The sequence below is a fragment of the Chanodichthys erythropterus genome, chromosome 16 (genome assembly GCF_024489055.1).
Source record: "Chanodichthys erythropterus isolate Z2021 chromosome 16, ASM2448905v1, whole genome shotgun sequence".
NCBI lineage: Eukaryota > Metazoa > Chordata > Actinopteri > Cypriniformes > Xenocyprididae > Chanodichthys > Chanodichthys erythropterus.
The window spans coordinates 31,960,135-31,973,910 of NC_090236.1; the positions used below are offsets into that span (position 1 = coordinate 31,960,135).

General features: G+C 37.7%; 1 protein-coding gene across 2 annotated transcripts; it reads left to right on the plus strand.

The window, feature by feature from the left end:
* The first annotated feature begins 1,114 nt into the window (after positions 1-1,114).
* On the plus strand, positions 1,115-12,685 carry otulinb (OTU deubiquitinase with linear linkage specificity b). Of its 2 annotated transcripts, none has more exons than XM_067362893.1 (9): positions 1,115-1,360; positions 2,127-2,294; positions 2,425-2,631; positions 7,164-7,234; positions 7,334-7,440; positions 8,582-8,722; positions 8,870-8,986; positions 11,000-11,269; positions 12,112-12,685. In XM_067362893.1, exons 1-9 carry the CDS (start codon positions 1,161-1,163, stop codon positions 12,370-12,372), a joined length of 1,542 nt encoding a protein of 513 aa, XP_067218994.1. In that variant the 5' UTR covers positions 1,115-1,160; the 3' UTR covers positions 12,373-12,685. The 2 variants fall into 2 exon arrangements, with proteins under 2 accessions (XP_067218994.1, XP_067218995.1); XM_067362894.1 differs by lacking the exon at positions 1,115-1,360 and adding an exon at positions 1,840-1,882.
* Positions 12,686-13,776: the final 1,091 nt, after the last annotated feature.

Genomic DNA, 13,776 nt, shown 5'->3' on the forward strand with positions numbered 1-13,776 from the left:
CGCCTTCCCTATTCAACTTACGGAAAAATGACGCGACGCCAGTTTACACTTTATACGTATCTTGAAAACGGAAAGCGGTCTGGTGAAAGCTAGATATTTTACTTCATAACTTGTTTAAATAACTTGTTTTTTACACAAATGCATCGCTTTGCTTCAGAAGGCCTTTATTAACCCCCCGGAGCCATGTGGAGTATGTTTATGATGGATGGAGACACTTTCTTCAGCTCATACTCATTGATCCCGTTCGCTGCCATTATAAAGATGCGTCAGGATATTTATTAATATTTCGATGATTGTGTTCATCAGAAAGAAGAAAGTCATATACACCCAGGATGACTTGAGGATGAGTAAAGATTGGGCTTATTTTCATTTGAAAATGAACTAATCATTTAACGTACGTAAGTCGTATGCATATGGTTGTGGTGCCGGAAGCTCATTATTTTACCTTATAAAGTATTAAATAAGGATACTTGTCTTACACAAACGCATCAACTTGTTTCATAAGGCCTTTGTTAACCCCCTGGAGTCATATGGATTCATTTTTTTTTTTAATGGATGAATGCATTTTTTTTTTTTGTCTTCAGAATTTGGGTTACCATTCACAACCATTTTATACCTTGGAGGGCTAAGGATATATTTTTTTTAAATATATCTCTGATTGTGTTCATTGAAAGAAGAAAGTAATACACCTAGGATGGCTTGAGGGTGAGTAAATCATGGAATAATTTTCAATTTTTTGTGAAGAATCACTTTAATTCATTTTTTTTCTTCCATTTTGTTAGTTATAATGTTTCATTTTATCTTAATTCAGTATATAATATATTATACTTACATAGTTTGAAATCCGTGCCTCATTTATTTACAATTTCACTTTCAAATGATCCCCTATTTATACTACCAGAAATTGTAGCCTGCCCTACAACAGTTCCGAACGAACTAAATGCTGTCATCTAGTGGATGAAAAAAGCACAGCCTTGGCCTGAGCAGGGATTAGACTACAAGGGTCGGATGCCATAGGGCTCTATTTTAGTCAGACTATTTTAAGTTTAAAATTCAAACACATGTATCTCACTTGTCATATCCTAAGGGCAAACAAAACAGAAAAATGGTAAATGGTTCAGCAAAACAACAACTGTAAACTAGTTTTTTTTCATGTCTTCATGTTGGTGATGGGGAATTGCTGCATTTCCACACCATCATCAATCAACAATACAGAAAAAACAGGATTTCATGGGGATCGGATGACCATTACTACCACCAGTGCAGGGGACAATGGTGGACTTAATAAAAAGGACACAAAACACAGTCAATACTGCACAAAGATGTCAGATTTTTATCACAAGGACTTTGATGATGAAGGGTAAGTTTATACAATACACAGAAATACTGTTCCAGTGTTGGATAGGATACCTAATCTGGAAAACAAGCAACTTGTTTTGGTGTTTCTGAGTAGTTTATTTATTATTAGTGTAGTATTTCTTCAATAATAGTATATATTTATGTATACATTTTATAGTAATTGATAATAATAATAATATTTTATATACAGTATACATAGAGAGCAACACCATCCTGAGTTATTTTCCACTAAATATTGATAAAATGGTCATATTTTATTGTGCTATGGGGACCAAACACTAACAAGCCCAAATATGCCACTTTACGGCATAATATGCATATGCATTTTTGGGGCATATGCCAACTTTATGCCGCATGAATGCCTAAAACTAACAACTAACAACCCATAAACAAACAATCTCAGCGTCGCTCAAAATAAGCAGAGCTGCTGCACACCGGAAAACTACATTTCCCTTAATCCCCTGTTCACAGGAAGTATTCGTAGGCTTTTTGTAGTCACAGTTTAGGAGGACCGTAAAGGCAGGTAAGTTAAATACAAGCGCCTTTTTGGCTGTTTTGTCTGAGTGTTGTTAGTAAATCATTGCATTAATAATTACTGTTCGCAATTTGAACCGGTTATGTCGCTGATGATATTGTGGAAACTGATAGAATGCGGAAGTGTTTCTGTTTGTTTACATTGTGATGTGCAAATGTGCAAAAGTAAGGTAGTCACCTTCAAGCTTCACATTTGATATTTAGCATCTATTTGTATTTCCCCTCTGCATCAGCCCGCCATGCAGAGATGCAGGTTGGACCTCCCTGCTCATGTATCAATATGATTCAGGTACGAAGGATGTGCAAAATCGCCAAACTGACAAAACCATGAACAAAAAAGCAAAGTTTGGTTTTGATTCTGGCCAACAGAGTCAGAGCAAAAAATCCAAAAAGAATCATGGGTATGCCATAGCACGGATATTTATTTATTTATGTATTGCAAGTTGAAGTCAGATTATAAGTCAATTGTGAACATTTTATATTGAAGCATATGTTATTTCATGTTGGACATAACTGGCCCTCCTCTCTTAGATCGACACAGAGCACTCAAGGTCAGAAAGCAGATGTGAAGGTCAGGGCAGCTGGAAAGGATGCTTATTCTCCTGGACCTGAGAGAAGCTCTGAATCTACCCACACTATGCAAAAACGTGCTCAGGAGGAGGCCAAATCCACCCATAGTGACTGTAATTCATCCCAGCAGCATCCGATGAAGACATCGTCTGCTGAAGATGAAAAGGGGTAATTTTTCCTGTCAGTTCAGCTGAATCAATGTAGTAGAGTATGGCTGTGTCTTTACATACAGTAGGTGCTTGCTTGCAGTGTAAACTGTGCCACTTTTTAACAAATTGCTTCTCAAAAATCATAGAGAAATTACTGAAGAAAAAATTATCATTTTGAATGTCTACTGTCATTATGAACTTGCTTCATGTCAAGAGTTAGACAAATCATTTACATTTACATTACATTTAGTCATTTAGCAGACGCTTTTATCCAAAGCGACTTACAAATGAGAGTAGTAGAATCAATTAAATCAACATGAGAACAACAGTATGTAAGTGCTGAGTGAAGTCACAGATATGTCAGTAAAGTGCTCATAGCGAATTTTTTTTTTTTTTTTTTTTTAATAAATAAATACACAGATAGGAGAAGAATATTAGTCAAGGTAAGTGCTACTACTACTGGGTCAAGTGCTGACGAAAAAGATACGTCTTTAGCATTTTTTTGAAAATGGCTAGAGACTCGGCTGCTCGGATAGAGCGTGGCAGGTCATTCCACCAGCCAGGAACAGTCCCGGAGAAGGTCCGTGAGAGTGATTTTGTGCCCCTATGTGATGGCACCACAAGGCGCCGTTCACTTGCAGAACGCAGGTTTCTGGAGGGCGCGTAAGTCTGAAGTAGTGAGTTAAGGTATAGCGGTGCAGAGCCAGCTGTCGTTCTGTAAGCAAACATCAGAGCCTTGAATTGGATGCGAGCAGCTACTGGCAGCCAGTGCAGACTGATGAAGAGAGGAGTGACATGCGCTCTCTTCGGTTCGTTGAAGACCAGTCTTGCTGCAGCATTTTGGATCAGTTGTAGAGGCTTGATAGTGCATGCTGGAAGGCCAGCCAAGAGAGCATTACAGTAGTCCAGTCTGGATAGAACAAGAGCTTGGACAAGAATTTGTGTGGAATGTTCAGATAGAAAGGGTCTAATCTTCCTGATGTTGTACAAGGCAAATCTGCAGGACCGGGTCGTTGCTGCAACATGATCTGTGAAGGTTAGACCATCATCCATCACCACTCCAAGGTTTCTGGCTGTCCTGGAAGGAGTGATGGTTGAAGACCCAAGTTGAACTGAAAGGTTGTGATGAAGTGTTGGGTTTGCACCGATCACAAGCAGTTCCGTTTTTGCAAGGTTGAGTTGGAGGTGGTGGTCCTTCATCCAGGCAGAAATGGCTGTCAGGCAGGCTGTGATGCGACCAGCAACCGTCGGATCATCTGGTTGGAATGAGAGGTAGAGTTGTGTGTCATCAGCATAACAGTGATGGGAGAAACCATGATCCTGAATGACCGATCCTAGTGATGACGTGTAGATGGAGAAGAGAAGTGGACCAAGCACAGAGCCCTGAGGTACCCCAGTAGCAAGATGATGTGACTTGGACACCTCACCTCTCCAAGATACCCTGAAGGACCTACCTGAGAGGTAAGACTTGAACCACTGGAGCGCGGTTCCCGTGATGCCCTTCGACATGAGTGTAGACAGGAGGATCTGGTGGTTCACTGTGTCAAAGGCAGCAGACAGGTCCAGCAAGATGAGTACTGATGATTTTGAAGATGCTCGTGCCAGTCTCAGGGCTTCAGTGACTGAGAGCAGGGCAGTCTCAGTAGAGTGGCCACTCTTGAAACCAGACTGGTGGTTGTCAAGGAGGTTGTTCTGTGAGAGATAAGTAGACAGTTGGTTGAATACAACTCTCTCAAGTGTCTTAGCAATGAAAGGAAGAAGGGATACTGGTCTGTAGTTTTCTAAAAGAGCTTGATTCAGAGTGGGTTTCTTAAGCAGTGGGGTAATCCTAGCCTGCTTAAAAGCTGTGGGAAATGTTCCAGTGTGAAGGGAGGAATTGATAATGTGAGTGAGTGCAGGTAGAATTGAGGAGAAGATGGCCTGAAGAAGAGGAGTGGGGATAGGGTCTAGCGGACCCTATAGGGTCCGCTATAGGGTGATTGGAAAGAATGAGTTTGGAAACATCTGCCTCAGAAAGCATGGAGAAGGAGGGGAGAATTTGTGTGTTTTCAATTAAGATGTTCTTGTCAGTGTGTGGTGTGGAGAATTGGCCGCTGATGGTTGTTATTTTATGTGTGAAGAAAGTGGCAAAGTCATCAGCTGTAAGAACTGATGTGGGAGGGAGGGGAGGAGGGCAAAGAAGAGAAGAGAAGGTTTTGAAAAGTGTTCGGGAGTCATTTGAGTTGTTAATTTTAGTGTGATAGTAGGAGGTTTTAGCATTGGTGACATTAGTAGAGAAAGAAGAAAGGAGTGACTGATATAAGCTAAGGTCAGTAGGATTTTTAGATTTGCGCCACTTCCTCTCTGCAGCCCTGAGTCTAGACCGATGCTCACGGAGAACATCAGAGAGCCAGGGGGCAGAGGGGGTGGCGCGGGCTGGTCTGGTTAAGAGGGGGCAGAAATCATCTAAGCAGGATGATAGAGTGGTGCAGAGAGTGTCAGTAGTGTTAGTGTCCATTGATGAGAATTGGTTAGCGGGAGGAAGTGTGGATGAGACCGAAGAGGATAGATGAGATGGTGAGAGGGAGCGTAGGTTTCGCCGAAAAGTGAGGTGTGGTGGGGTGTGTGATGAGTTGGGGGTCAGGTTGAGTGTGAAAGTAATGAGAAAGTGGTCTGAGGTGTGTAGTGGAGTAACCAGTGTATTGTCGGTGGAGCCACAGCGTGTGTAGATGAGGTCCAATTGGTTACCTGATTTGTGGGTAGCTGAGGTAGCCACTCGCTTGAGATCAAATGAGGCAAGCAGCGTGTGGAAGTCAGCAGCCTGAGGTTTGTCTAGATGGATGTTGAAGTCACCAAGTACTAGCAGAGGAGTGCCATCCTCAGGGAAGGATGAGAGTAACACATCCAACTCCTCCAAGAAGTTACCTAGCTGACTTGGGGGACGATAAACAACTACAACATGAATTTTGGTAGGGTAGGTGATGGTAATTGCATGTGATTCAAATGAGCCATTTTCAGAGAGAGATGGTAAAGGATTGAACTTCCATTCAATGGACATAAGCAAACCAGTACCACCACCCCTCCCAATCTGGCGTGAGGTGTGAGAGAAAGTGAAATTAGAGGAGAGGGCTGCTGGTGTGGCAGTGTCCTCTGGTTTGATCCATGTCTCAGTCAGAGCCATGAGATGGAGATCTGAATAAGTAGCAATAGCTGTGATGAACTCTGCTTTGTTGACAGCAGACTGACAATTCCAGAGCCCAATCGAAATAGAAAACAATGTATTAGGTGACATGGGTAAAGAACGCAGGTTGTTATGGTTGCGCTGCTTACAGCGTGTAGCATGCGATTTACGAGGGTTAGTAATAGTGGGAATTTGGAAGCACATACCTAAAACAAGTCAAAAGACAAGAACACACTGTATAAAGAGGAAAGAAAGAAAAGAGCAATACTCAAGTGTCTTGTCTGTGTAGTTGCTCGGTGGAGTCGCACAGGTAGAGTCGCTGGTCTTTACACTCTTCGGTCTTCACACGAGGAGGGCTTCACATGAGGGCTGCCGCGTCCGCTGCCGCGGTACACTGTGCACTTATACCAGCTTATTACAACGTTAGTTCAGAAGACCACGCCTTACTGACTCAGAGCAAACGAGACCAAACGCGATTTGCCACGTGACCTCAGTAAACAAGCAGTAAAGCAACTATACAGCACTAAAATCAACTAGAAACGACAGCAAAACACTTACAGTATGCAGATTTGGGAATACATTTGCATTTCAAATTTTACATTTGGATTTCAAGAAAAATCAAAACACTATCACTTTTAGGTTTGGTAAATTGCTTCCTTTAATAATTAATAGGTAATCTTTGGACAAATGTGACCCTGGACCAGTCATAAGGGTAATTTCTTTTTAATTTATACACCATATCAAGCTGAATAAATGAGCTTTCCATTGATGTGTGGTTTGTTAGGATATGACAATATTTGGCCGAGATACAACTATTTGAAAATCTGGAGTCTGAGGGTGCAAAAAATCAAAATATTGAGAAAATTGCCTTTAAAGTTGTCCAAATGAAGTGCAAATGCACTTCCACTCACAAAAAAATACATTTTTGATATATTTACGATAGGAAATTTACAAAATATCTTCATGGAACATGATCTTTACTTAATATCCAAATGATTTTTGGCATAAAAGAAAAATCAATAATTTTGACCCATACGATGTATTGTTGGCTATTGCTACAAATATACCAGTGTGACTTATGACTGGTTTTGTGGTCCAGGGTCAAAAATAATTTACGTAGTTTTATACAGTGACAATTCACCAACACGTACAATATGCATTTTTAGACCTGGGTAAGTTTTCTTTGACATAAAATTAGTTTTACATGCTATGTAGGAAATGTAACTTGAGTGTTTATAAAATCACAGGCATCACTTAATCACATGCAGGAGAGATGTATAACCATGAATGCACGGCTGCATGACAAATATTATGCACCATTTAAATAGATTAAGGAAGTGACTCAAGTTATTATGCACTGTTTTGCATTGAGTCTTGTGATTGTTTCTTAGTGAGGTGGACCTATACAGAGGAGAAGAGGAAATAGAACAAGAACTGCATGAGAAGCACCAGTCAAAGTCAGGTAGTGGCCAGGTTTGAATGTTCAGTCTGTATTAAAATGTTTGAGAGATGTCTGTGAGGTTGTTTTTGTCTGAGCTAGAGGTGTCTTTATTCCCATCAGTGGCTGTTGGTGAGGCCCAGAGCAGTGTGTCAGCTGCCGAAGATATTCAGACCTACAGTGAGAGAGAGTGGAAAGGCAATACCACTAAAAGTCAGCTTATCCGAAAGGTGAGCCTGCTTCTCTCACACATTACTTTGTGTTCATTTTAATTCTTTGAGATCTTTGACACAATAGATTGAGAGAATGGTTGGCATCCAGGGGTTTGCATTAAACTGGTTTCCCTCATATCTCCAAGGGGCGAACCTTTTCTGTCACTAATGATAATCACAACTCATATTCAACACTGATTACATGTGGTGTCCCCCAAGGCTCCATTTTGAGTCCCTTGCTTTTTTTTCCCTATATACAGTATGCTTCCTCTTGGATCTATTTTATCACTGTTATGGTCGATACACACCTTTATCTCCCTGTCAAGCCGATGGTTAATCATCTCATCTCCTGCTTTCAGGAAGTAAAGTTGTGGATGTCTGAAAATTTCCTCAAGTTAAAAGGAATTAGTGATTCATGCACTTATCACATCACGATTGGACTAATGCAATTATATGTAGGTTTGCCTAAATCTACTCTTCAACGCTTGCAATTGGTTCAAAATGCAGCAGCTAGACTTCTAATGGGTAAAAAGAAGAGAGTCAAATTTAAGGTTTTGCTGTATGTTTATAAAGCCTTGCATGGTCTAGCACCAAAGTACATTGTCGATCTCCTTCAATATTCTGTAGTAAGATCTCAAGTCAGTTGCTTCTCTCTGTACCTCATTCCCGCTTGAAAACCTAGGGTGATCCAGTGTTTGCAATTGCGGCCCCCAAGTTGTGGAATGCACTGCCATTCTCTGTCAGGTCCTCTACCACACTGTCCACATTGAAATATAGGGGTTTCAGTTGTATGAGTCCTCACCTTCATTTATATAGCGCTTTTACAGTGCAGATTGTGTCAAAGCAGCTTTACATTGATAATTGGTATATAATTTTTCCTTTTAAAGAATAGTGTCAATGCAGGCAGATCAAAAGCACTGTTGAATAAATGTCAAGGATACTGTCCTGTTTGTATTTGTATGACTTGTTCATTTTAAGTTTTTTTCCCCCTCTATTGCTATCTTACTCTGTTAATTTTAGCTAATTTCTGTGTTTTTTCCCTGTTTCTGTTACTGTATTTTCCTAATTGTTACAGCACCGTTTGTTGTTTTTAAACATTCTTTATATATAAATTTGAACTTGATTAAAGGAGCCTGCTCACGTGTGCATCTTTTTTTAGGGTTATGAAGCAATAGCCAGTGAGTTCAATCTATGCAGAGTAAGAGGTGATAACTATTGTGCCCTGAGGGCGACGCTCTTCCAGGTCCTCAGCCAGTCCAATCTACTTCCTGCCTGGTTACATGACTCTGATATCATTAAGGTAATTTAACCTTATTGTTGTTAGACATTAGGCATCCTTATTACATCCCTACTAAATATGGATGTGCACAAAGCCGCATGACTTGATCATTTTTTTGCATTGTGTTATGCATAATTAATTTGATGCATTATGAATTTTTTGTTATAGTGGCCAAAAGAAATTCATTCTGATAAGGATTTTATAAAGGAGTGGCAGTTTCCATTTGAAAGCAGGAAGAGCACAGTACAGCATCTTGAACAATGCCTGGAATTGCTGAAGAAAAAGGTTACTTTTGTTATTTTTCTTCATTGCATATGTATGAATATTTACACTATGTTCAAAAGTTTAGGATCGGTAAGATTTTCTATTAAAAAAGCCTCACAAATGTGTTTTTTATTTGATCAAAAATACAGTAAAAAAATAGTAATATTGTGAAATATTATTACAGTTAAAAGTACTATTCTAATTTAATATATTTTAAATGTATTGTTGTGATGGCAAAGCTAAATTTTCAGCATCATTACTCCAGTCTTCAGTACGGAAGAGGATTAGGGCCAGGCAATAATAAAAAAATAAAACCATCTCGAGATTAAAGTTGTTAAATTTCGAGAAAAAAGTCGAGATAAAATGTTGAGAATAAACTCGTTAAATTACGAGAAAAAAGTCGTTAAATTCCGAGGAAAAAGTCGAGATAAAATGTTGAGAATAGTCATTAAATTACGAGAAAAAAGTTGTTAAATTACGAGAACAAATTCGTAAAATTATGAGAAAAATGTCGTTAAATTCTGAGAAAAAAGTCGAGATAAAATGTTGAGAATAAACTCGTTAAATTACGAGAAAAAAGTCGAGATAAAATGTTGAGAATAAACTTGTTAAATTAAGAGAAAAAAAGTCGTTAAATTTCGAGAAAAAAGTCGAGATAAAATGTTGAGAATAAACTCGTTAAATTACGAGAAAAAAACTTGTTAAATTTCGAGAAAAAAGTCGAGATAAAATGTTGAGAATAAACTCATTAAATTACGAGAAAAAAACTTGTTAAATTTCGAGAAAAAAGTCGAGATAAAATGTTGAGAATAGTCATTAAATTACCAGAAAAAAAAAGGTTAAATTAGAACAAATTCGTTAAATTAGGAGAAAAATGACGTTAAATTTCGAGAAAAAAGTCGAGATAAAATGTTGAGAATAAACTTGTTAAATTACAAGAAAAAAGTCGTTAAATTACGAGAACAAATTCGTTAAATTATGTGAAAAATGTCGTTAAATTCAGAGAAAAAGGTCCAGATAAAATGTTGAGAATAAACTTGTTAAATTACGAGAAAAAAAACGTGTTAAATTTCGAGAAAAAAGTCGAGATAAAATGTTGAGAATAAAGTAATTAAATTATGAGAAAAAAAGTCGTTAAATTATGAGAAAAATGTTGTTAAATTTCGAGAAAAAAGTTGAGATAAAATGTTGAGAATAAAGTAATTAAATTATGAGAAAAAAAGTCGTTAAATTATGAGAAAAATGTTGTTAAATTACGAGAAAAAAGTCATTAAATTACGAGTACAAATTCGTTAAATTATGAGAAAAATGTCGTTAAATTTTGAGAAAAAAGTCTAGATAAAATGTTGAGAATAAACTCATTAAATTTAAAGTTAATTCTCAACATTTTATCTCAACTTTTTTCTCAATTTAACAAGTTTTTTTCTCTCAAAATTTAACAACTTTAAACAAAATTTAAACTTTAAAAATGGTTTTAATTTTTTATTATTGCTTGGCCCTGATCCTCTTCCGTACTTAAGTGTCACATGAACCTTCAGAAATCATTCTAATATGATGATTTGGTGCTCAAGAAATATTTCTTATTATTATCAATGTTGATAACAGTTGTGCTGCTTAATATTTTTCTGGAAAACGTGATACTTTTTTTTCAGGATTCTTTAAATATATAGTTCAAAAGAACAGCATTTATTTTTCGGTGCTGATAGCCTTGTGGACAGTACTCCAACATATATCTCCATTGCACTTCGGGCGACATGAGTTCGAGTCCTGGCTTGCAGACATATCCATACCCCCCCCCACCCCCCCCACCCCCCCCGCTTCATGTCCATTCTATATTATCCTATTACAATAAAGGCAAAAATCACCAAAAATAAATTAAAAAAAACCCAGCATTTATTCTAAATAGAAATAATTTGCAACATTAATGCAACTTTTGATCAATATGTTTTTGCTAAATAAATTTTATTTATTAATGTCTTACTGACCCCAAACTTAAATGTACCTGCTGACAAAATTTTATTGCATTGTCTTTAGTGGCAAGAGGCTGTCAAGTGTAAAAGTCTTGAAGACAGGGAGCACATGTGCCAGGAGGTTTTCAGAGGTCATGATGAGGAGTATGAGCTTCTGGAAGCACTGAAGTTCTTGATGCTGACGACTGCCATTCAGTTGCACTCAGATATGGAGAAGGGCTCTGACGTACCGGAGTTCTGCTGGCTCCTCTTTGCTCGTGACTCGTCCAAATGCCCCAGGACCTTCCTCAACAATCACCTCAGACATGTCGGCTTCAGTGGTGGGCTGGAACAGGTTAGCATGCTGTTAAAAATTTGTTCACAAAATAATCACTTTATTTAATTCTGTACCGAATGTTATATTCTTATACTGCTGTCATTTAAAGGCACAATATGTAATTTTTCACCACTAGAGGTCGCTTATTCAAAATGAAGCCTTGATTTTGCGGAATCATGGGATGTGTTTTCTTCATGTCTACTCCGCTGGAGCGATTGCTAATGAGAGACAAGCGTGACACGCGTCTCGAGAGCAGCGGAACTTTTATTATGCCACAGTCGCCGCTTGCGCTTCTTCCGGTCAAGCTGTTTTATCGTTTAAGATACATTTGTGTGTTGAAAGTTGCTATCGTGCTACTCTGCGTTCACTTGGCAGCTGCTACGAGACCCATGTTGCACACTGCAGTAAGCTAGATCGATTTTAGGCATGGTAAAACATGGTACTTGCGATAAATCAAGAAAACGAGATTTAAACGATAAGACTTACTGTGTTGAGCTATACAACAATGATTAGTTTTCCATCAATGAAGGTATTCAAACAGTAGCTCAACTGTTTAATAAAACACATATTAAAGCATCTTTGGTGTTTCTACAAATCCATTCTGGTTTCTACAAAATAAAACTGGAAATCGTGACGCACAGACACGGTCCGTGTCCTGGTTAAAATTGCCTATTTCTATAGATTTAAACATTCTTGGAAACATTTGGGATAATGTATGTACACAAGTCAACAAAATATATAGCATTTTTCTAGTGAGTTTGGGATAATTTAATCCAAAAATCTTACATATTCATGCATTGTTTAATAGTTGTAGTGATGGTATTTTTATGAAGGACCTCTCCTGATGTAATGTTTTTTAGGTGGAGATGTGCCTCCTGGGTCATTCCCTTCAACAGACGATTCGGGTTGTTCGGCTGTACAAATGTGACACTGAAGAGTTTATCACATACTACCCGAACGACCACAGGGAAGAACGGCCTCCTCCTCTATGTTTGATTACAGAAGATGACAGACACTACAATGCACTTGTACCCAAAAAGCCCTCCAAATTTGATGAACGTGGTAGGCCAAAGTGGAATCCACCCTCCGATGGACAATCAAACATAACTACACGCCTTTAAAGAGTAAATGGCAATCACACAATCTGCAGAACTCAGGAGTTATTCTACAATCCTTTGCGTTTTCTACATTGCAGTTCTTGCATTTATGTTTTGGGATAATTTTTCCTTTTTTTATTTAATTGTGATAAATTTAAAGATTTGTTCTCCTTACTCTGCTACCTATGTAATTTTAAATATAAGGATAAAAGAATGCATTTCTTTTCTTTGCAGTGGTTTAATGAGACATAACTGCACCTCCAGCTGGGATGGGAGATTTTGAATGATTTTCTTTAGTTTACGAGGTTAATTATTGCTTTGCATATAACAATAAAGACTGAACAACAAATCTCGACTTGTTCTTTTGCTTTTCTAGATTTTTAGGGATTACATTTAGCTAGTTTAGTGTCCAATTCTTCTGCTGGTTTCAATATCTTCTTGTCATGTCTTCAGATGACTTGATCTTAGCGGTCTGACCATTTATTACATAGAGCAATGTACACAGCGTGGACAGGAAATGAGAAACGACCAGCTCAATAATTCATAAGCATCTGATGAAGCAGACATGCAGCATTACAACAGGCAGCCTCCATCTCAGATTAATTATTCTGTGAAACGTTTTAATGAAATGTCATGACAAAAGAGTAAAGAAGTGCAAGAAGAGATGACTCAGAAGCTTGTGAATGCATGAATATTTTCTCATTTCAATCAAAAGCAGCTTCACTTGGTCTTGTATGGTTAACATTACATTGTGCCGAGGAAAAAAAAAAAAAAAAAAAAATGAAATAAAATATTATGGTGCATGTTTTGCTAGAACCTTCATATGATTCTGACTGGCCAAGTCAATCTGCACATGAAAAAATAAAATGGCTATAGCTTTAAATTCAGTCCTGCAATTAATGGGTAATCAATGCAATGCATAAGTAATATGGTCTATATTAATAATAATTTATTAGTTTAAATATTTTTATGCAGGACCTAAAATTAACAAGCGCCAAATGCAAGTGGCGAGTATATGAAATGTCACTTGCCAGTTGGCTGACAATTTAAATATTCAAGCACAAGAAGACGCGAAAGGGAGCAAAATTGTCAAAAAATAGAGTTTCCTAGTAAACAGTCGGTTGTCTTAAGTGAATGTAAACTATTGAGAAAGTAAAAGCATGTGTACTGTATCAGTACATTAGATCTGTGCATTCACTCTTAAAGTGACAGCATCCTAATAATCTTGCTTCCGTCTGTTTTTAATGTTAATCAAACAACAAAAGACAAAGATTAATAAGGATGTTTAATTTATACAGTGAAAACTATGCAGTGTAATTTTACATTATTTTACATTTGCTTTTTTAAATTTCTGTACCTGAAAACTACTGTCAGACCTACTCAAAAAAAAAAAAAAAAAACATAAAAAGCACTGTTTATTTTGTTTGT

Bases quoted from the DNA above. Each gene is read 5' to 3' on its own strand.
- otulinb (XM_067362893.1), top strand. From the start codon at position 1,161: ATGTTGGTGATGGGGAATTGCTGCATTTCCACACCATCATCAATCAAC. The intron at 2,295-2,424 runs GTATGCCATAGC...CTCCTCTCTTAG, and splicing joins AAATCCAAAAAGAATCATGG to ATCGACACAGAGCACTCAAG. The intron at 8,723-8,869 runs GTAATTTAACCT...TTTTTGTTATAG, and splicing joins ATGACTCTGATATCATTAAG to TGGCCAAAAGAAATTCATTC.